The 22390-nt window shown below is 44.9% G+C and overlaps 1 protein-coding gene, 1 long non-coding RNA gene and 1 pseudogene across 3 annotated transcripts in view; 2 read left to right on the forward strand and 1 right to left on the reverse strand.

The window, feature by feature from the left end:
* Positions 1-3510: 3510 nt before the first annotated feature.
* On the forward strand, positions 3511-4787 carry LOC148143146 (uncharacterized). Its single transcript, XM_087974062.1, has one exon. It carries the CDS (start codon positions 3642-3644, stop codon positions 4554-4556), a length of 915 nt encoding a protein of 304 aa, XP_087830188.1. The 5' UTR covers positions 3511-3641; the 3' UTR covers positions 4557-4787.
* Positions 4788-9855: 5068 nt separating this feature from the next.
* LOC148143147 (uncharacterized) lies at positions 9856-21437 on the reverse strand. Its single transcript, XR_015751133.1, has 3 exons — positions 21370-21437; positions 15346-15417; positions 9856-9993 (listed from the first exon to the last, which is right to left on the reverse strand). It is a non-coding gene; the product is annotated as an uncharacterized LOC148143147 (long non-coding RNA).
* The window catches only part of LOC148143148 (uncharacterized), a 32553-nt pseudogene continuing 20112 nt past the window's right edge, over positions 9950-22390 (forward strand). The window contains exon 1 of the transcript XR_015751121.1: positions 9950-10005. The product of XR_015751121.1 is annotated as an uncharacterized LOC148143148 (transcript). The remainder of the gene's footprint in view (positions 10006-22390) is intronic.

Consider the following 22390-nt stretch of genomic DNA (forward strand, 5'->3'; position numbering starts at 1 on the left):
TCGGCCTCAGCGGGCCCAGGTACGATGCTCGGCGAACTGTTCCCCAAGTCTCCCCGATGTAGAGAAGTCCACAATTGGTAAACACATGTCAAATGCAGTACCACAATGTAAAATTATAGCCTCTGCTGTGAAAAAAAAAACCCAGAAAGGAGGTGTGTTGTTTAAATGGTTATATATTGGGATGAGGAGCAAGTGAGGACTGCAAATGCTGGAGATCAGAGTCGAAAAGTGTGGCACTGGAAAAGCACAGCAGGTCAGGCAGCATTCCAGGAGTAGGAGAGTTGACGTTTTGGGCATGAGCCCTTCATCAGGAATGATGTGTGAATCTACAAAGGGGGCTCAGTGTCATTCCACACCAGTCAGTACCCGTTGTCAGACAGGTGCAGCAAGCAATCAGCAAGGCAAGTGGTATGTTAACAAGAGGAATTGGGGATGTCTTCCTGCAGTTAGGGGGTCATTGAATGTATTCAAGGCTGAGTTTGTCTGATTTTTGAACAACAAAGAAGTGGATGTTTATGGGGGAAAGCAAGGAAATTGTTTTAGAACAGTTTCGGTCCAACTCGCCCATGCTGACTATGTTTTCAAACTAAATTAGTCCCAGCTGTCTGTGTTTCGCCCATATTCCTTCAAACATTTCCTATTCATGTACTTGTCCAAATTTCTTTGAAACGTTGTTACGGTACCTACATCCTTTCTCTGGACATTTATTCTAGGATCTTTCTTCCTTTTTGGAATGAACTGATCCTGCATCTTCTGCATTATACACAGAAATATCTGCCATTGTTCCTCCAATGTCATCCCTGCTAAGGTATTGCACCATTGAACTTTGGCCAGCTCCTCCCTCATAGCTCCATAGTTCCCTTTATTCAACAGAAATATTGTCACTTCCGATTGTACCCTCTCCCTCTCAAATTGCAGATTGAAGCTTAATGTATTATGGTCACTACTTCCCAATGGCTCCTTCACTTCGAGGTCCCTGATCAATTCTGGTTCGTTGCACAGAACAAGTTACAGTGAAAACTTTAATTTGTGGGACAGCAACTGAGTGATTGAGTACATCCAGAATTTTAGTGGAAAGTGGGAATTCATTGCACTGTGGGGATGAAGTGCTTTAAGGTTTAGCGGCAGTAAGTACAGTGTGCTGAGTGGGGAGCTGAGTGAAGGGTTAGGTGGGTTCTTGTTTTAAACTGCTCATTTCTTTCAGCCTCCAATATCGTATTTCCACTGCTGTACATCAGAAGGAGTGAATCAGTCACTGTTATCATTAGAAACCTTACGGTTTTCAGTACCGCAGGTATTGTTTCCTGAGCATTTTAAAGCTTACTGACAGCAGCGGGATTTGGGCCGTTTTCACTGGAAACGATTAAGCAGACAGATAACACACATACGAGAGGGCAGGGTGGAACTTGTCTTTTGATTTGGTGGAAGGTGGGAGGTTCTGCGCGCTGTGATCCGGGGCAATCACGACTACAGTAAATCATTCAATCTCTACAGTGTGGAAGTAGGCCAGTCAACCCCTCTGAAGAGCCATCCAGACGCACGCTCACCAGCTCCCTGCCCTGTCTAGTAGTTTCTGCTGGCGGATGAGACTCGGCCATAAAATTAGGGGGAGTAGATTTAAGGCAGAGATGAGTAGGAGCTGTTTTTCCCGGAGAATAGTTAATCTGTGAAGGGTGAGGGTGGATTGGCCATGCTAAATTGCCCCACATGGTCCAGGGATGTACAGATTAGGGTGGATTCGCCATGTTAAATTACCCATAGTGCCCAGGTATGTGCAGGTGAGGTCTATTCGGGGGGTAAATATCGGGCACGAGGGGAAGGGGAATGGATGTGGGTGGGTTACCCTTCGGAGGGTCGGTGTGGTCTCATTGGGCCGGGTGACCTGCTTCTACATTGTGCGGATTCTCTGAACGGAAAGGATTTTTGCAAACTGTGCAGGGCACTGCGGGCCGTCAATCCGGAGCAGGCGCAGTGCGGAGCCGCCGTTCGCCCCGCCCCTTCGTCTCGTCACGCCCCGTCTCGTCGGTCGTCGCTCGACACTTGCTCCTCCCACTGTCCCGGCCCTCGCTCCTCCCACTGTCCCGGCCTCGCTCCGCCCTCTCTCTCCTCTTGTCCCCGCTGCTCGCCCCTCCCCTTCCTGTCTCTCCCTCCGCCGCCTCGACCCATCGATGACGTCACAACGCGGAAGTGGCTCTGCTCAGTTCAGAGAAAAACCCTTTCGCTGGGCAACTCTTCAATCTAAGAGGGAGAAAATCTGTTCACTGGTAGCAACTGGAGTGAATCCAGGGAGGGCGCAGACTCTGCAAACTCACGTATGTGTCTTAATTGCCCGGGTGAGGAGGGACAGAAGGATAGGGTGGGGCTGTTTTCCCCAGCCCGCGCCAGAATCTGAGGGGTAACCTTATAGAGTTTTATAAAATCATAAGGAGCATGGATAGGGTAAATAGACATGGTCTTTTCCTTGGGGTGGGGGAGTCCAGAACTAGAGGGTGATTGGTTTAGGGTGAGGGTGGCGGGGGAGGGGCCGTGGAGATTTAAAAGAGACCGAAGGAGGCAACTGTTTCACGAGGTTTGGGCGGGTGTGAATGTGTGTACGGAATGACCTGCCAGAGAAAGTAGTGGAGGCTGGGACAATTACAGCATTTAAAAGGCATTTGGACGGGTGTATCAATACGAACGGTTCAGAGGGCCAGGGAACACTTGCTGGCAAATGTGACTAGATTAATTTAGGCTATCTGGTCAGCACAGAAGAGTTTGACTGATGTGCCTGTGCCTGTTTCTGTTTCTGTGTGTATATGACTCTGGCTTTCCACTAACGTTTGCCACGTCTGTATGTTCAGTTTCTCTCTCTGGTGTCGTGTTAATACCTTGATGTCTCATTATGCTCCCCTTCCTGGGGACATTAACCATTTCTTGAGGTTGTTCCTCAAGAAGCTGCATTGCAGGTTCATCCTGAATTGGCACACTTTATTTTGCTTTCCAAATCAGACCTGCTCACTCTCAGCATTATGCCAATGACGTGAAAGATATTAACTTTCAGGTGGAGGTTCAGAGAGATAAGTCTTGACGTTTTTGCTTTTCTGCTCCTGTAAGATCCTGAATCAGCACCTTCAGGAGAATTAGTTAGATTGGAGTGAGAACAGGAGGGGAGAGAGAGAATGGGATGGCGCTTTCAATTTTGTGGAATAATAAAAGAAAAGAATGTTCTCCAGAAAGCAGAATTGCTTGTTCTGAATTTCTACCCTGGACTGACAGTGATGACTTTTATATTCTCTTTTTACAGCGTTTGAAGATCTGAAGACAGAAGTTTCAAAATCAACTGTAACGTCAACTCTCCTGCTCCTCGGATGCTACTTGATGTGCTGTGAATTTTCAAGTGCCGTGCTTTTTGACAGTGACTCTCCAGAGTCAGCAGTCCTCACTTTGGTGTCAATGTCTGACGGTCACTCAATCTATCAGGACCACAACGATTTTTGACTGCGATTCTGAGAGAAGGAGCAAAGCTTTTTGGTTCCTGTTCGAGTACATTTCCAGTATCAGTGGGACTGGATGAGAGACCTACTGTTGCAGTGCAATGAGTGTGGAGCGTGTAACAGCTATACCGCCTGTTAAGAGGAAATCACGGTGCGAAGGGGCTCTACATGCGTTTGTGTGCGGCTGAAGCTTCGGCCATGGAAAAACCTGAGGAATCCCGCCCTGTGGAGAAACCATGGAAGTGTGGTGACTGCGGGAAAGGCTTCTCTGTCCCATCTGCCCTGGAAACTCATCGGCGCAGTCACACCAGAGAGAGGCCCTTCGGCTGCCCTGAGTGTGGGAAGGGCTTTACCCAGGCCTCTGCCCTGCGGACTCACCAGCGGGTCCACACAGGGGAGAGGCCATTCCCGTGTCCCGAGTGCGGGAAAGCCTTCAGCAATTCCTTCAACCTCCAGACACACAGGCGACTCCACACTGGTGAGAGGCCGTTTTCTTGCTCCGAGTGCAAGAAGGCATTCAGACATTCCTCTGACCTGCTGACCCACTGGCGGGTCCACACGGGGGAGAGGCCCTACAGCTGCCCTGAGTGTGGGAAGGCCTTCAGCAATTCCTCCCACCTGCTGACTCACCAGCGGGTCCACACGGGGGAGAGGCCGTTTACCTGCCCCAAGTGCGGGAAGAGATTTAGTCAGGTGAGCAACTTGTGGAAGCACCAGCGTCTCCACACTGGGGAGAAGCCCTTCAGCTGCCCTCAGTGCAGGAAGGCCTTCAGCAGTTCCACCACTCTGCTGACCCACCGGCGGATCCATATGGGGAAGAGGCCATTCCCCTGCACAGAGTGCGGGAAGGCCTTCAGCAATTCCTCCATCCTGCTGAGACACCAGAGGGTTCACACAGGGGAGTGGCCCTTCAGCTGCCCTGAGTGCAGGAAGGGGTTCAGCGATTCCTCCAATCTCCAGACGCACCAGCGGATCCACACTGGGGAGAAGCCCTTCGGCTGCACAGAGTGTGGGAAGGCCTTCATCCGCTCCTCCCACCTGCGGAGGCACCAACGAGTTCACGTGCCATTGCAGGGTGATTGAAGGAGCAACAACCGAGTGCCATTAGGGACTGGACTATCAACCCAGTTCCGGGGACTCCTGAGTTTGAATCCAGCCGCAGCAGATCACGGAATTGGAATTCGGTCAGAAATCTGGAGTTCAGAATCTGATGATGAAGCCGTTTTTAGGGTGGGGTGAAATTGCTGAGTGAGGCAATACTTCCTCCAGGTTACGGCTGTACCAAGGATCCAATTACAAAGGACAACTTGGTGATGACCAACAGTAAAGAAAGTGAGGTGGGGTGGGGTGGGGGTGGGGGGGGGGAGTTGAGAAGTATGCACGCTTTGACCTTGAGCTGTTTAAAAAGCAGCTACTTTTTCTACACCTTTTTGCTGGGGGGATCTGAAGCTGTAACGAAGTAGGGTCGCAATAAAGATTACCTGAACTTACTGCGGGCTCAGACTCTCATTGAAAGCTTTGAGCTCCAAGAGGTTTTTTGTTTTAAAGCTGTTCATTTCTTTCAGCCTCCTGCACTAAGTTTTCAATGTTGTGTATCAGGTGGAGCAGTGAATGGGTAGCTCGTATCATTAGAAATTGTAAATTTTTCAGGAGTGCAGGTACTGTGTTGTTTCATTGGCATTGTAAAGTGTACTGGCAGCACTGGGAGGTATGGGCTGTGTTCACTAGAAACGATGTGGCGGTGCCAGTATTGGACTGGGGTGGATAAAATTAAAAATCAAAAAAGACCAGGTTATAGTCCAACAGATTTATTCGGAAGCACGAGCTTTCGGAGCGCCGCTCCTTCCACAGGTAGCTGTGGAGCAGGATCATAAGACACAAATCTTATAGCAAAATTCATAGTGTCATGCAACTGATGCCTTTTAGAATGGGTTGCAGGTTTCGGTTCATTAATATGTAAATCCAAGAACAACATCTTAGTCATGTTCTTGAGATGACTTATGGTTTTATATTTTTTTTAAAAAGTGACATCTCAGCTCACACAATACATTAAAGTTGTGAGGTTCGAGTCTGTCAGTATCCCAATCTTGAATCAGACTAGTTCTGTTTTTTAAAGTAGGAATATATATAATATTACATGGATCGACTGCCTGTAGATTATGTGCTTTGTGAGCAAAATTGAAAGTATCTGCAAATATAATTCTGCCAATACAAATTCACTCCATAGAGTTGTGTGTGTGTGTGCATGTGAGTTTGTGTGTGAGAGTGCATGTAAGAGTGTGTGCATGCTTGGTAAAGTGTGAGTGTGATGGAGTATAAGTCTGTGAGTGTGTGAGCATGTTAGGGTGTGCGGATATGAGAGAGGTATGAATAAAAGCAAGGGATTGCATTTTACTAAAACGAGGAAGGACAGGACTTGTATAGTTAAAACGGAGACCTGGGAGGGTTCAGATACATAGTTATGCAACCTGCAAAGAACTGGTAGACTGGATGGTTAAGAAGGCATTTAGCACCATTGCCACCCAGGCCCACCCCCTTACTTCATATTTCTCATAGCTAATCCACCCTACCTTGCATATCCTGAACAATAAGGGTAATTTAGCATGGCCAATCCAGCCTAACCTACACCCTAATCTAAAAACTACCTTCTCAAGAATGCAATTTAAATGCACAACATTTCTAAGAAAAATGTCCGTCTGACTCAACCCTGGGACCCAGACAGAATTCACACCTATTGTTAGAAAAGCTGTGCATTTGAATGACTTTCTTGAGAAGGTAATTAAAAACAAGTTCTGGAATTAACATGCCAAAGAGCAGAAACCCATTCTAAAAGATGAAAGATTTAATCTAAAATTGTTTAATATATCACATCTCCATGACACTGGATTCCTTTGGCTATAAGTGCCATGATCATGATCTCATTCTCCACAAACAACCTGATAAAAGAGCGGTGCTCCAAATGTTAGTGTTTCCAAATAAATCTGTTGGTTTATAACCTGGTATTGAGATTTTTAACTTTGTCCAAGGAAATACGTGTTGTGGGACTGGTAACAGTTGTTATTTTGTGATCTGTTCCTCCTGAAATTTCTCCTCTGCGCAGGCACGGGTGAACAGTCTGTTTTTGTGCTTTGTGCGAGATCAGGCTAGCAGCTTTTAAATCCTTTAAAAGAAAACTGTAGGTTAGCAATCGTATTTCGAGAATGGTACTTCCAGCTCTGGTAGTCCTGTTGGGTCACCAGAGAGGGACGGAGAGAAGATGTCACATCTAAAAAGCAAACTGAAAAGTTGTTGTGTTTGTTCCGTCAGTTGAGTTGGTTCTGCACTCCGATGAGACTGGAAACTGATTTTAATGGATCAGAATTGAACCCGACAATGGAACACCTTAAATTTCAAGAACGTTGAAAGGGCAAATCAAACTGTAACCTTGAAGAGATATGCTTCCATTTCTAACCTTGGGTGATCCAAATGAGACATTTTTACTGATCACTCCATTTCAGAGTGCTGCTCTTTCATCAGCTGGTCGTGGACAGTAAGATCATGATCACAGAATTTATAGCCAAAGGAGTCCACGGTCATGGAGATGTCCTTCACTAAGCAATTTTAGATTAAATCTTTCATATTTTAGAATGGGCTTCTGTTCTTTGGTACGTTAATCCCAGAACTTGTTTCAAATTACCTTCAAGAATGTCATTTAAATGCAGAGCTTTTCGATGTCAGTCTGACTCGATATTGGGACACACAGAATTCACACCCATTGTTAGAAAAGCTCTACATTTAAATGACATTCTGAAATGGCTGATCTTTAACATTGAGAATAGTTACATTGATATATTCAGAAACATTGTTAAAGCCTGAAAGCATGTTCACTTTTTGAAAAGAGCTGCTGAAATCTTTCTGAAACTTGCATTGAAACGTGCGTAGTTAGGTCACAGCCCAAGACAGGCTGTAAAGGATGAATGGCCTAATCCTAGTTTTGTGAAATTGATCTGACTATGTAGAAATAGTCATAGGGTTGTAGAGCACAGAAGCAAACCCTTCAGTCCAGACAACCAAATATCCTAAATTAATCTAGTGACCCATTTGCCAGCATTTGGTCCATAGCCCTCTGATTCTTTTCTATTCATGTCTCCAACCAGATGCATTTTTTTTCTTCTTCAGCTAATTGAAGATGGAGAAGCCTGAAATCTTTAAAGGATTTCCTGAAAAAAAACTTTTATTCAAGATTTGGCTCAGTGGAGGATTTTCTAAAGCTTTGCTATTGTAGTTTTCAATTTGTCAAAACAACTTTTCAGTTGTTGTTGTCCAAGGCAGAGTAAATATTCATTTAAGATATAATTGAGGTATATACATTCTTTACAATGTTTTTCCATCATTACCAGTGATTGTCCATCATTTGGTACATTGAGCATCATCTTTTTGTGATTCAACAGATATGATTTGAAGTGAATTCTGCAAGATTGTTTTGTATTTTATCTAACTTTGCTTTGTGTTAAAGATTTCCTTCGTGACATTTTAATTAAAATATCTCAATGTATAATAATGAAACAGCTAATTTATTCTGAAATTATTTCAATTAGTTGGTCGATTGCCAAATAATAGCTGCATGACTGTTGTAAATATTGACACCCAGGAAAGCTATTTTGTTTAATATATTTCCTTTGTAAAGATTTTATAAAATGATTGTATTTTCATATGAAATAAAATTTGCAGTGTTTTATTGAATGGTTGAAAGTAACTTTGTACTTAATTGCTCCATTTGGGATTAAACATAGATTATTTTTATCAAAATCATATTCACAATTTATGGTGAGTGTATTAATAAACAAATGTTGCCATTTGCCATTGAATTGCCTCAAACACAATTTGAAATTCTTGAATGAGTTGAATAAGGGGTACACTGTGAATATTTATTGCGCATTTCTGAAATTCTCTGCACTGCCATTGTATTTGGTTAAACAAGATTTGTATCCCTTCTCATAACTTTGTATTTCTTTGATATTTCATTTGCTATTGCCCAAATAACTTCATCAAATGCAAAAACATTTTTTAGGCTGTGAATTTTCAGTCTTGTAATGTCATTCAGTTGTGAACAATCTGAAGATTAATTTCAATACATATAAGAATGTCAAAGAGATTGTGATAATAGAAAGTCAACATGTAGAATTGCCAATGAAACGTAAACCAAGGCTGCTCTTAATTTGGTACAGACTAAATCGCAATCAAAATTATAAGTAGAAATAACAGCATTGTGCACAAACTGGTTGTAGGGAGTTCAGAATTTTTCTGATCATTTAATTCTGACGCATGCAGTGATGGCAACACCATGATCTATTTTAGTTGTTCATGGAATGTGAGCAACACTGGCAGAGCCAGTATTTTCATCATCCCCTCGTTCCCTTGACTTGTAAGCACACAGATGTGAATATTGGGTGAGGACACAATGAGGTTGAGTTGCAAGGCCTACTGTGGCATAACAAATTGTAAGGGCTTGCATTGTACCCTGACAAGACATTTTGGGAGGAGAACAACAATTGGAATTCCTACTTAAATATTGATGCTCCCATTTATATCTCTCAAAAGGATATTGTTTGCTCCATAAATTTGTAATGGCTCTTTTGTTGAATTATTTCCCTGCATCCGCATATATCTGGAATCATTTTCTTTTCAAGAATTTTGTATTAACTTTTGCCATTTACTGGTGCCATCACCCCTTCAGCATCATTCCAAATCGTAATAACTTGCTTATTTTCTTAAAAATTAAATCTTAACCCCCACCCCTTCCCCGCGCCCCAGCCCAAATCCCTTTCCTTATAGTGTGGCTGCACTATTTCGAACATGGTCATGCTTTCTAAATATTACCATGTACTTTTAATTATGAGATTTCAGTGTGTCTTTTTAAATATAAAAATGCCTCTTCAAATGTAGTTATGCCCTTTAAATGTGTTATGTTCCTCTAAGCGCAATCTTGCCTCTCGATAATGTATACTTACCCCTTTAGATATGACTGTCTCTTAGAGGGTCATTTCTATTTATAAATAGGGCAACGTCTCTTCGAAATGTAGATTCATTTAGATATGACTGCGTCATTTTGCATATTAAGATATCCCTTTGAATGTGCCTACATCCCTTTGAAATGTAATTTTTTCCATTTCAATCTATTTGCAGAAATAGCCCGTTAAATGTCCATGTCCCTTTTAAAATGCAGATTTCCCGCTTCAGGTAGCGCGAGGTGGCTGTTGCTTGGTGACGGTGAGGCTCCCCGGCCCCGCCCATCTCCCTGAGCTGACGTCACGCGGGGGTGAAGGCGGTTGGGAGGAGAAGTCGCTCGAGCGGGGAAGCGGCGGGAGGGCGGCCGTTAGGAAAATGGCGCCGTGCGGCCCGGGGCAGACACCCGTCACTGGGCACCGCCGCCTTCCTGGCGCAGCTGCTGTGTCACGGCCACACCGGCCGGCTGGACAGCAGGCAGGAGCCGGTGAGCATTCTGGAGGCGGATGTTCCTCAGTCATTGAAAGGGCAGGACCTGTTGAGAATGGTTAGTGAAATGTGTGATGTACTGAGCCTTTTTAACATGGATATAGTTTGTAATTTGTCAAAGTATACATTTTATTATTTAGAATGGTAGAGATGTACAGCACGGAAACAGACCCTTCGGTCCAACCCGTCTATGCCAACCAGATATCCTAAATTAATCCGGTCCCACTTGCCAGCACTTGGCTCATGCCTCTAAGCCCTTCCTATACGTATACCCATCCAGAGACCTTTTAAGTGCTTTAATTGTAGCAGCCTCCACCACTTCCTCTGGCAGCTCATTCCATTCACGCACCACCCTCTGCATGGAAACGTTGCCCCTTAAATACCTTTTATATCTTTCTGCTCTCACCCCGAACCTAGGCCCTCTAGTGCAGACCTTCACCCCCTACACTAGGGAAAAGACATAAGAAAGTTGAGCAGCCAGACAAGACGGAAAAGCCACAAAATATCGAGCCAGATGGGGAAAAAAGTTGTGGTTCTATCTTTTTTTTTTCCTATTGGCATTTGGACACTTCAAAATCTGTCAATAATGCCAGCATCACCACTGAGCATATTGCATACGTTCCTCTGTGTCAACAAGCATTGCGCATGTTCCTTGCTTTGGGTGTCACCCTTATTCAGGACTGGGGGTGGGTGTTGGGAGAGCTGCAGAACAGGGTGTGCTGGGAGCAGGGTGGTGAATTGGGGATAGGTGGAGACAGGTAGAGGGTACAATCTGGTTGGGGGCAGGGAGGGGTGGGAAAGAGCCTGGGAAGGGATTCGAGGAGTGGGGAAGGAGGTTATTTGAAATTGGAGAACTCAGTGTTGAGTCCTCCAGGCTGTAGGCTGCCCAGGTGGAAGATGTTGTGGTGTTCCTCCAATTTGTAGTTTGGTTTGTTGTGGCAATGGAGGCGGCCTAAGATGGTCATGTCAGAAAGGGAGTGGGAAGGGGAATTAAAATGGGTGGTGATTGGGAGGTCCGGTCGGCCTATGCAGACCCAGCTGTGACGCTCGGCGAACCGTTCCCCACGTTTACCCTCTGTCTCCCGAAGACCACAATTGGCAAACACATGGCAAATACAGTACCCCAATGTGAAGTTAGAGCCTTTGCTGTGTTTAAAAAAAAAGCAGAAAAGAGATGCATTGTTTAAATGGTGACATATTGGAATATGGAGAAAGTGAGGACAGCAGATGCTGGAGATCAGAGTCAAAGTGTGGTGCTGGAAATGCTCAGTCAACATTCGATGAGCAGGAGAGTTGACACTTCAGGCACGGGCCCTTCATCAGGAATGACGTGTGGATGTACAAAGGGGCCTCAGCGTCCTTCTACAACAGTCAATGCCAGTTGTCAGGTGCAGCGAGCAATGCAAGTGGCATATTAGCAAGTGGAAATGAGTTCAGAAGTGGGGATGCCTGCCTGCAGTTAGGGGATCATTGAATATATTCAAGGCGGAGTTCATTTGATTTTTGAACAAGAGGAGGATGTTTATGGGGGAAAATGGCTTTTAAGACCAGTACAGAACTGTTACACAGTCATACAGCATAGAAACAGACCCTTCAGTCCAACTAATCCATGCTGACTATGTTCTCAAACTGAACTAGTCACACCTGCCTGTGTTTGGCCCATATCCCTCTGAACCTTTCCTATTCATGTACTTATCCAAATGTCTTTTAAATGTTGTTACTGTACCTGCATCCACCACTGTGTCGGGATGTTCATTCCACACACAAACCAATCTTTTTTAAAAAAAATGCTGCCCCTGAAGTCTTTTTAAAATCTTTCTCCTCTCACCTTCAAAGTTTGCTCTCTAATCTTAAAATCCCCGCCCGTGGGGAATGACACCTACCATTCACCTCATCTCCCCCCCCCCCTCATGATTTTATAAATCTCTAAGGTTACTTCTCAACCTCCTGTGCTCCAGTGAGAAAAGTCCCAGCCTATCCACCTAGATGTAGGTAGATTAATATTCAGTTATGTATGGGACTTTGGTGGAAAGTGGGAATTCACTGCACTGTAGGGATGAAACCCTACCCTATCCAGATATTTCTGCTGGTGGATGAGACTAAGCCACATAATTTGGAGGACTGGATTTCGGACAGAGATGAGGAGGAACTATTTTTCCTGGATAGTAGTCAATCTATGGAATTCTCTGCCCAAGGAAGCAGTAGAGACAGCCTCATTAAGTATATTGAAGACACAGTTGGTTAGGTTTTTGCAGGTAGGTTAATTAAGGATAGTTTGGATAATGCAGGGAGGAGGAGCTGAGACGATAGACAGTTTTACCATTATTTTAATGAATGGCGGAGCAGGCTGGATGGACCAAATGGCCTATTCCTGCTTCTATTACTATGAAACAATAACCCTGCATTTCCCATGGCTATCCCACCTAACCTGCACATCCCTGGACATGATGAGCAATTTTGCCTGGTCAATCCAAATCAAGGCTGGTGAGCAATGTAGTGATGTGGGAAATGAACATCAGAGAATGATAGAAAGGGACAAGGAGAGTAAATATACCAGCAATCAAAACTGGATTCTGAAGATCGCAAAAATGGAAACAAAAAGTGGTGTTTCTGCATGTGTGCTGCACTGGAACAAAAGTAAATGAATTGTCTGCACACATTGAAGAGAATAATTATGATCTGAGACTCCTTACAGAAAGATGGCTTCAGGATGACAAGGATTGGATCCGGAATATCGAGGTGGTAGTCAAATGGGAAGCTAGGTAAAGGTAGAGGGTTGCCACTGCTAATCAAAACACTGACCACAGGGTAGTCTGGTATCCGCTCTGATTTCAGGTCCTCATTTCTCTGTCCTCTGATCTCCCTGTTCCCAGAGAATAAGATGTCAGTCTGTTCTTAGCTCTATTGGATTTCTGCTGAAGCTTTGACACCCACCCCCTCTTTTTACACCTTCTGGAACAATAAAATATTCAGTCAGTCAATCAAAGCCCAATGCACAATCTCCCAACCAACCAGACACAAAAGTGTAGTCATAGCAGAGAATCAAACAAGAAAAATGAAACAACATGAGAAATAAATAGGTGCTAGTGCTTAATGTCTGTTCATTAGGAAGCAAACCAGAAATAGGACTCTCCCAGGATTCTGATTGTGCCCAACTTGAGGATCCTCTCTCCCTTACATCGAACTGTTAGTACCCAGCTATGATTTACAATATTTACACCAGAAATGAAGCATCTTATCAAATAGAGATAGACACGTACAGCACGGAAGTAGACTTTCTCTCTCTCACGCACGCGTACACACAAGTCCATGGGGGTGAATTTTTATTTGCAGATGCATTCTATTTTGCTTAAAGATGCACAATCTGCAGACAGTCAATACATATAATATTTTGTAAATTTGACTTTGGAAATAGAACAAGGTTTGGACTCTGACCTCACACATTTAATGCTTTGTCTGAGCTGAGATGTCATCTTTGTTACAAAACCTGAAGTTATGTTGAGAAGTGCCTTACAGGACGTTGGAGATTTACATATTCATGATGCCTGCAACCCATTTGAAAAGATGGAAGACTTAACAATCCAGGTTTATTCAATATATAATTTCAGTGGCAGGACACTGCAATGTTTTTCCATAAATTCTGTCCCTTATGATCTTATTCTCCACAACCACCTGATGAAAGAGTTTCGTGCCGAAAGCCAGTGCTTCCAAATAGCTTGGTGTTATGTGATTTTTTTTTTACTCCTGTTTATTTTTTCTTACTCTGTTTTTTTTAAACCCCGACACTACCGCCTAACCACGGTAGTGCTTTTTTTTTTCCCTAGCACCCATGGTGTGTGTGTGCAGGTGTGAGACACAAAGTGAATGAATCTTTATTCAATTTCCACCACCAGGAAGATAGGAAAACACCCGAGTGGCCAGTGACAAGCACTGCCCTTCACATCAAAGGGCAGCGCTGTGTGATCAAAACAGTGAAGGGGAGGGGAGGGACTAAATCAAAATAGAGTCAGAGGGGGAAATAATGCGCCCACCTCTCCCTGAACAACTCCAGGGTGTTGGTGGACACCGCGTGCTCCTTTTCCAAGAACAACCGGGCTCTAACGTAACCGCGGAAGAGGGGCAGGCAGTCGGCCCTAACGACCCCCACCACGGCCCGCTGCCTGGACCTGTTGATGGCCAGTTTGGCCAGGCCCAGGAGCAGACCCACGAGGAGGTCTTCAGACCTGCCCTCCCTCCTCCGTACCGGGTGCCCGAAGATCAGGAGCGTGGGACTGAAGTGCAACCAAAAGCAGAGGAGGAGGTTTTTAAGAAAATCAAAAAGGGAGTGCAAGCGCCCACACCCAATATATCATGTGATTTTTAACTTTGTCCAGGTTAGGATGGATTGGCCATACTCAAATTACCCATAGTGCCCAGGGATGTCCAGGTTAGGTGCATTAGTCAGGGGTGAATGTAGAGAAATGGAGGTAGGGGGGTTACTTTCTGGAGGGTCAGGTGGACTTGTTGGGTCGAGTAACCTGCTTCCACACTGTGGGGATTCTCTGGAGAGAAGAGATTTCTGCAAACTATGCAGGGCAGCACAGGTGTCTCCATGTGAGTTTGTGCGTGAGTGTGTTTTTGCATGCGTGCTTGCTTGGTGAAGTGAGTGTTATGGAGTATCAGCCTGTGCGAGGGTGAGTATTGGGGATGTGTGCGTGTGTCAGAGTATGTGCATGTGTCAGAGAATATGTGCATGTGTCAGAGAGTATGTGCATAAGAGAGGTGTGGATAAAAGCCAGGGGTTGCATTTTGCTAAAACAAGGAAGGGCAAGAGGGTCTGCAGAGGCTGACCAGATGTCCCAGTCACCACCTATTTTAATTCCTGTTCCCTCTCCCTTTCTGACATGACCAGCTTTGGCATCCTTCATTGCCACAACGATCCAATCCACAAATTGGAGGAACAACACCTCATCTTCCACCTGGAGTTGTCTAATTTCTCCCCTCCCATCCCCAACTCCCTTCACGGCCTCTGCCCCTCCCATTCATTCTTCCCTGCCACCAACCAGATTCCTTTCTCCCATCGACCATCAGGTTGTACCCTCTGTTCACCAATCCCCACTTCAACACCTTGACCCCAGCACCCCTTTATCTGCATCTTGTTCTACACCCATCCGGAAGAAGGATTACACCTGAAACGTCGACTTCTCCACCTCCTGATGCTGCCTGGCTTGCTGTGTTCTTCCAGCCTCCTGAATGTCTATATTGTCAATAGAGACACAGACCTGGACCAACTGTTCCAGAGTCTGTTCCCTCCCTGGATTCACTCCCTTTCCATTCAGTTGCTGCAAGTCAACAATTGAACCCCAGAATGAAAAAATAAATTGAAAACGTGGGTGAGAAAAGAGAGTATTGTGCTCACAGATGTTGGACAGAGGACGAAAGTTGCAGTCTGGGGTGAAGCTCAATCTTCATTCAGAGAGAGGAGCAGCATCTGTAATCAAATAGACAGAGTCATAGATGTACAGCATAGAAACAGACCCTTCACTCGAACCTGTCCAGGCGGAGCAGATATCCTAACCCAATCTAGTCCCACTTGCCAGCACCTGACCCATATCCCTCCAAACACTTCCTATTCATAAACCCATCCAGATGCCTTTCAAATGTTGCAATTGTACGAGTGTCCACCACTTCCTCTGGCAGCTTACTCCTTAAATGCACCACACTCTGCGTGGAAAAAATGCCCCTCAGAACTCATATCTTTCCCCTCTCACTGAAAACCTATGTCTCTAGTTCCCCCCCCCCCCCCACCCCCCGCCACTGACTCCAGGGAAACTACCTTGTCTATTTATCCTCAGCCCCTGACCCTCCAGAGAAAATATCCCTGGCTTACTTAGCCTCTCCTTGTAGCTGAAACCCTCCAACTCTGGCAACAGCCTTGTAAATCTTTTCTGATCCTTTTCAAAGTTTCACAACATCTTTCCGATAGAAAGGAGACAAGAAATGGATGTAGCATTCCAAATGTGGCTTAACCAATGTCCAGCACAGCCACAACGTGACCTCCCATACTCAATGCTGTGACCAATAACGGAAAGCGTACCAAACACTGCCTTCACTATTCTGTCAACCCGAGACTCCATTTTCAATGAAGTATGAACCTGCTCTTCAAGGTCTCTTTATTCTGCAACACTCCCCAGTCAGTCCTGCCTGGATTGCTTGACCAAAATGTATTTCTCTAAATTAAACTCCATCTCCCATTGGCCTATCTGATCAATTCTAATTTATAGTGAACTCTTTTTCTCTCATTCTGCAGAAGATGAAAGTCTCCATTCCTTCATACCCTCCCTTGATGCTGCCTGACCTGTTGGGCTTTTCCAACACCACACTCTCGACTCTGGAAATGTTGGAGAAATGACTACTGCAGATGCTGAAGATCAGAGTCTGCCCCCCCCACCCCGATTCACTCTCTTCCATTTCAGTTGGTGCAAGCCAACTGAAGCCCCGAATGAAAAATAAATGGAAAACGAGGGTGAGAAAAGAGTGCCATACTCACAGATGTTGGACAAAGGAAGGAAGTTAGTCTGGGGTGAAGCTCAATCTTCATTTAGAGAGAGAGGAACAGCAGCAGCTTCAGAAGGACATGGTCCACCTTCCACATTCAGACAGTAGGGGGGCTCTGATTGCCAGGAGGATAAGTTTCCTTCCAGTCCGCCAATGCTCCCCATTGGTCAATGAAGGTCGCGAACCGTTTCCGGGGACAGCGACGGGCATGCAGTTTTTGCTGACACCGGCTAACCCGCACAGACCTTGCTGACACCGAGGAGCATGTGCAGTATGCTCTGCAGATGCTGCTGTTACTGACAGATTTTAAGTGGTCAAATGCTAATGGGGTAAAAAAAAGAGTAGAGCCACAATTGTGTTCTCCTGTAGCTTGACGTAACCGTCCATGCTTGTCGCTATTTTTGCTATTTGTCTTACCGACACCACTCATGATTTTCTAAGTCTCAATAAGGTCACCCCTCAACCTCCTGCACTCCACTGAAAAAGTCCCAGTCTCTCCTTACAAGTCAATCCCTCCAGTCCTGGCAACATCCTGGAAAATGTTTTCCAAACCCCCTCCAATAGTATTCTTCCTATTACAGAGTGACCAGAACTGTACTCAGTACTCAAAGTGGCTTCACCAACATCCTGGACATCCTCAACATGATGTCCCAACTCCTATCTCAACGGTGTGAACAATGAAGGCAATGCTGCTAAATGCCTTCTTCACCATCCTGTGTCCCAGCAATGCACCTTTCAAGAACAATGTACCTGAAAGCCACCATGCCTCTCTGTTCTACACGACCCAGTGCCCTACCATTACCTGTACAAGTCCTGCCCTTGTTTTAGCAAAATGCAACTCCTCGCTTTTATCCACAACTCTGTCATAAATATGCTGTCTCTCAGACATATGCACCACTCACCCCAACCAAAATACTCACCCTCTTACAGACTTATACTCCATCACACTCACACTTTACCAAGCATGCACACACGCAAACACACACACACTCACACACAGATAATAGTCTATGGGGTGAATTTGCATTTGCAGATACATTCAATTTTGCTCAAAAAGTGCACAATCTGCAGGCAGTTAATCCATGTAATATTTTATTAATTCCTACTTTGGAAATAGAACCAGTCTGATTCAAGCAAGAGTGGGATACAGACAGACTTGAACCTCACACCTTTCATGCATTATATGAGCTGAGATGTCACCTATTTTTATAAAACCTTTATAAAACATTTGAGAATGGGTACTTAAAAGTCGTTCTGGGGTTTACATATGAATGAACTGAAACCTGCAACCCATTCTAAAAGATGAAAGACTTACTATCATTCTAGGTTTGTTCAATATATCCCATCAGTTGCATGACACTGTGATCTTTTGCTATAAATTGTGTCTTATGATCTTGCTCTACAGCTACCCGATGAAGGAGCATCGTTCTGAAAGCTAGTGCTTCCAAATAAACCTAGTGGACTATAACTGGTATTGTGTTTTTAACTTTGTTTACCCCAGTCTAACACTGGCTCCTCTACATCATTTCTAGTGGAGACAGCCCATACCTCCCGGTGCTGTCTGTAAACATTACGGTGCCGATGAAATGATGCAGTAACCGCACTCCTGAAAAATTTACAATTTCAAATGATATTAGCTAGTCATTCATTGCTCCATCTGATACATGACATTGGAAACTTAGTGCAGGAGGCTGAAAGAAATGAGCAGCTTTAACACAAAAACCTCTTAGAGGTCAAAGCTTTCAACTGTACCATTCAAAATCAGAGACAATTACACAGAGTGGTGAACTTAGCCCAGACAATCACAAAGGTCAACCACCCATCTATATAATCCATCTATCAGGCCCACTGTCAAGGAAAGGCTGCCAGCATTCTCAAAGACCCATCACAGCCTGGCAATGTTTTTCTTCAACCTGTATCATTGGGGTGGATCGTACAGAAACCTGAACCAGCCGATTTTGAAACAGTTCCTACCACACTGTCGTTAGAATACTGAATGCACTCTCAAACTCTTATCATTCACCTGGACCTGTGTTTTTGTTTTTGCAGCTGTTTATTTATTATTTACATATCTTTGCTACTTAACTCTGTGATCTGCCTGTAATGCTCACAAGACAAAGCTTTTCACTTATTGTCACGTGTGCCGCGATACAATCAATTCAATGAGAGTCTGAGCCCTTCAGTAAATTCAGGTAACCTTTACTGCAACCCAACTTTGTTACAACTGCAGATCCCCCCCCCAGCAAAAAAAGGTGTTGAGAATGTAGCTTTTTCTTTTAAAGGCCCAAGGCCCAAGTGCTCACACTCCTCCCACCCCCCACATTCTTTACTATTGGTCAGCACCAAGCTGTCCCTTTGTAATTGGATCCTTGGTACAGCCTTAACCTGTATTGCCTCACTCAGCAATTTCAACCCACACCCTGTATCCAAGTACATTTCTCCCCACACATTTGCTGGGGGTGGCAGTGTAGAGTCAACCACACTGCTATGGGTCTGGAGTCACGCCAAGGCCAGACCGGGTAAAGGATGCAGCTGGTTTTCAGTATCAGTGGGACTGGATGAGAGACCCTACTGTTGCAGCATACTGAGTGTGGAGTCTAAAACAGATATACAGGCCTGGAAAGAGGAATTCACAGCAGGGAGGGCCTGTACACAATTTTGTGTGCAGCTGAAGCTTTCGCCATGAAGAAACCCGAGGAATCCCGCCCTGTGGTGAAACCGTGGAAGTGTGGCAACTGCGGGAAAGGCTTCTGTTTCCCGTCTGTGTTGGAGACTCATTGGCGCAGTCACACCGGCGAGAGGCTGTTCTCCTGCTCTCTAAAAGTTGAAGTTCTAAATTGGAGGAAGCCTAAGTCTGACAGTATTAGGCAAGACCTTTCAAAAGCTAATTGGGGGCAGATGTTCGCAGATAAAGGGACAGCTGGAAAATGGGAAGCCTGCATAAATGAGATGATGAGGAGACCAGAGATGTTATATTCCTGTTGGGGTGAAAGGAAAGTCTGATAGGTGTAGGGAATGCTGGATGACTAGAGAAATTGAGGGTTTGATTCAAAAAAAGAAGGAAGCATATGTCAGTTATAGACAGGATAGATCGAGTGAATTCTTAGAAGAGTATAAAAAGGTACAAAGTATAAACAAGTATACTTAAGAGAGAAATCAGGAGGGCAAAAAGGGGACATGAGATAGCTTTGGAAAATAGGGTGAAGGAGAATCAAAAGGGTTTTTACAAATACATTAAGGACAAGAGGGTAACTAGGGAGAGAATGGGGCACCTCAAAGATCAGCAAGGTGGATTGTGTGTGGAACCGCAGAAAATGGGGGAGATACTAAATGAATATTTTGCATCAGTATTTCCTGTGGAAAAGGTTATGGAAGATATAGACTGTAGGGAAATAGATGGTGACATCTTGAAAAATATCCATATTACAGAGGTAGTGGTGCTGGATGTCTCGAAACACAAAGGTGGATAAATACCTGGGACCTTATCAGGTGCCCCGAGAACTCTGTGGGAAGCTAGGGAAATGATTGCTGGACCCCTTGCTGAGATATCTGTAAATCAATCACAGGAGAGGTACCAGAAGTACAGAGGTTGGTTAACTTCTGAACTCAATTTTTCTTGCTAATGTACCATTGCCTTGCTGATTGCTTGTTGCTCCTGTCTGACAACTGGCATTGACTGGTGTAGGAGGGCGCTGAGGCCCCTTTGTACGTCCATTTCTGATGCCCAAAACAGCGACTCTCCTGCTCCTCCGTTGCTGTCTGATCTGCTGTGCTTTTCCAGCACCGCATTTTTCGACTCTGATCTCCAGTTCTCACTTTATCCACATCCCAATATATCACCATTTAAATAATGCACCTCCTTTCTGCTTTTTTTTTTGGCAGAAAACGCTATAACTTCACATTGTGGTACTGTATTTGTCATGTGTTTGTCAACTGTGAACTTCTCTACATCGGGGAGACCAAGAGTAAACTTGAGGAACGGTTCGCCGAGCATCGCAGCCAGGTCCGCAGAGACTGACGGGTCCTCCCAGTCACCACCCATTTTAATGCTCCATCTACAGTTCCCCCTACACTCTCCCCCACCGCCCACTCCGCCACGAAGAAGGTTTACACCCAAAACATAGAACATAGAACATAGAATACAGCGCAGTACAGGCCCTTTGGCCCTCGATGTTGCGCCGATCCAAGCCCACCTAACCTATACTAACCCACTATCCTCCATATACCTATCCAATGCCCGCTTAAATGCCCATAAAGAGGGAGAGTCCACCACTGCTGCTGGCAGGGCATTCCATGAACTTACGACTCGCTGAGTGAAGAACCTACCCCTAACTTCAGTCCTATATCTACCCCCCCTTAATTTAAAGCTATGCCCCCTTGTAATACCCGACTCCATACGCGGGAAAAGGTTCACACTGTCAACCCTATCTAACCCCCTAATCATCTTGTACACCTCAATCAAGTCACCCCTAAACCTTCTTTTCTCGAATGAAAACAGCCCCAAGTGTCTCAGTCTATCCTCATACGATCGTCCTTCCATACCAGGCAACATCCTGGTAAACCTCCTCTGCACCCGTTCCAGTGCCTCCACATCCTTCCTATAGTATGGCGACCAAAACTGCACACAATATTCCAGATGCGGCCGCACCAGAGTTTTATACATCGCCTTGTCCACCCCCTTATGCTGCCTGGCTTAGTGTGTTCTGGCAGTCTCCTGCCGATGTATTTTGCCAATTGAGACACAGACCTGGACCAATTTTTCCAGTGTATGTCTCTGCCTGGATTCACTCCTTTTCCTTTCAGTTGCTGCAAGTCAACAACCGAACCCCAGAATGAAAAAAGTGAAATGGAAAAAGTGGTTGAGAAAAGAGACGACCATACTCACAGATGTTGGACGGAGAAAGGAGGTTGGAGTCTGGGGTGAAGCTCAATCTACATTCCAAAGAGAGGAGCACGAGCAGCAGCTTCAGAAGCTCATGGTCCAACTTCCGCATTCAGACAATGCGGTGGCTCTAATTGGCAGGAAGACCAATCTCCTTCTGGTCCATCAGGGCTCCCGATTGGTCCATGAAAAGCAGGTCGCACGCCTATCGTTTGGGCAGCGATGAGCATGCGCACTGCGTTGCTGACGCCGGCAAATATCGGCAATTTCCTCTTGTGGGGATGCTAGTTTTACGGACAGATTTTAAGTGTCCAAATGCAAATAGGAAAACAAAGGTAGAACAACAATTTTGTTCCCCCGTGGCTCGACATTTTATTGCTTTTGCATTTTGTCTGGCTGATCAACTTTTGTATGTCTTTTCCGCATGTTTTTGGGGGAGTCCAGAACTGGAGGGCATAGGTTGAGGATGAGAGGGGAAAGATTACTGAGGATCTTAAGGGCCAACCTTTTTGCACAAAGGGTGATAATGTGTATGCAATGAAGTGGTGGAGGCTGGTACAGTTACAATATTTAACATGCATTCTGATAGGGCTTTGAATACGAAGGATTCAGGGAAATGGGCCAAATGCTGGCAAATGGGTCACTAGATTAATTTAGGATATCTGGTCGGCGTGAACCGAAGGGTTTGTTTCTGTGCTATACAAATCTATGACTCTATTTTGACATAGTTAGAACCAATTTCATGAGACTAAGAATAGGCCATTCACCCCTTACAGCCTGTCCTGAGCTGTGGTCTAACTGCGCCTATTTCAATGCAAGTTTCAGGAAGATTTCAGCAGCTCTTAAAAATTGAACGTGCTTTCAGACTTTAATGATGTTTCTGAATGTATCATTTTAGCTATTCTCAATTTTAAAGATCAGCCATTTGTCACCCCTCCTGACTCCCAGTTGAGTCATCACCATCTATTCTCTCTCTCTTCTGAAAAGGCCTTGATTCAGAGATCAAAGAGGGCTCGAGGTATGA

Source organism: Chiloscyllium plagiosum, unplaced genomic scaffold (assembly GCF_037043375.1).
Source record: "Chiloscyllium plagiosum isolate Xiang-an unplaced genomic scaffold, Cpla_swu_hap1 HiC_scaffold_27, whole genome shotgun sequence".
Lineage (NCBI taxonomy): Eukaryota > Metazoa > Chordata > Chondrichthyes > Orectolobiformes > Hemiscylliidae > Chiloscyllium > Chiloscyllium plagiosum.

Coding starts and splice junctions, on each gene's coding strand:
- LOC148143146 (XM_087974062.1), top strand. CDS start 3,642: ATGCGTTTGTGTGCGGCTGAAGCTTCGGCCATGGAAAAACCTGAGGAA.